Genomic DNA, 1,191 nt, shown 5'->3' with positions numbered 1-1,191 from the left:
CCCCCCCTCCCTCTCTCTCTCTCTCCCCCTCTCTCTCTCTCTCTCATCGTTTCTTTCCAAACATCATCTAAAATTATCACAAGTCTCTTAGCAAACAGCATCAGTTTCGGCCGGAGTGTGGCAGACCAGAAGCTGGACGAATTTACAGCTGAGGTAATAGCTGGGATCACACTCAGAGTAGAGGGTGAGGTCACAGTCGAGGTCATGGGTGAGGTCATAGTTGATATAGAGGTCATAAAAAAGTCTCGCACATGAGAAAAAGATTTTTTTTTAAAATTGGGTTTTCCACTATGGCATACTCTGGTAAACAAAAAAACAAAGACTTTGAGGATTTCATCAGTTCTACACAAGTTTAAAATTGTTTAAAAATTGTGCCCCCATTGACACAATTCTTCTACAGATTATATCCTCTCTTTTTCTAATTATCAATATTTCTTTAGAAATATCATCTTAAATTCTCACAAGTCTCTTAGCAAATCGCATCAAATGCTGCCCGAGTCTGGCAGACCAGAAGCTGGAGGTATTTATAGCAGTGGCAGGAGCTGAGGTCATAGTCAAGGTCGTGGGTGGGGTCACAGTTGATGTGGAGGTCACGGGTCGAGGGTTCACAGCTGATGTAGGGGTCACGGAGGCAGAGGTTACAGGCGAGGCTTGCTTGACCTGACCACTCCCTCCTGAGCAACCGACAGCACCAGAGTCCCCGCTCTGTTCCACATCCTGCCCCTCGTGTACCCGCGGCCTTGGCCTGAAAGAACAGAAAAGAATTTGAGTTTGAGTAAAGAGAAGCAAATCTATACAATAACAGTCATTAAGTCGTGCAGAGAAGAAGCAAGGCAGAAAAGACCGAGACAACAGATGGAAAGAAAAGAAGCAAGACCTACTATACGTAATAGTGGTGTCCTTTTACCACCCACACAGAAAGAAGATGCCACTAAATTTAGCATGTACACTGAGAGAAAAAGGAAAAGGATATAGTACTAAATCCTTAGAGGACTGAGAGGCACAAAAAAGAAAAAGAAGAGAGCGTTAAATCAGTTAAGTACTGAGAAGCAAAAAAGGGAAAAAGAAAGAAGATAAGAACACAGAAAGCAGAAAGAGGGTGCTAGTACTCATTCCAGTAGTACCTTACTACTGGCGCCATATTGCAGTAGAACAATAGTACTAGCACTGTTCTATACATATGGGGGGGGG

General features: G+C 43.4%; 1 protein-coding gene across 4 annotated transcripts in view; it reads right to left on the bottom strand.

Moving 5' to 3' along the window:
* Positions 1–263: 263 nt before the first annotated feature.
* LOC101850541 (acyl-coenzyme A thioesterase 8) overlaps positions 264–1,191 on the bottom strand; it is a 31,413-nt gene continuing 30,485 nt past the window's right edge. For 2 of the 4 annotated variants that reach the window (XM_005092707.3, XM_005092708.3), the window contains exon 8: positions 264–745. In XM_005092707.3, the coding sequence (XP_005092764.1) occupies positions 451–745 (295 nt within the window). In that variant the 3' untranslated portion in view covers positions 264–450. The remainder of the gene's footprint in view (positions 746–1,191) is intronic. The other 2 variants (XM_005092710.3, XM_005092709.3) reach the window with 2 other exon arrangements.

Source organism: Aplysia californica, unplaced genomic scaffold (genome assembly GCF_000002075.1).
Source record: "Aplysia californica isolate F4 #8 unplaced genomic scaffold, AplCal3.0 scaffold00051, whole genome shotgun sequence".
Classification (NCBI taxonomy): Eukaryota; Metazoa; Mollusca; class Gastropoda; order Aplysiida; family Aplysiidae; genus Aplysia; species Aplysia californica.
Note: the sequence above shows the minus strand (reverse complement) of the source record. Positions and strands in the feature narration are given on the sequence as shown.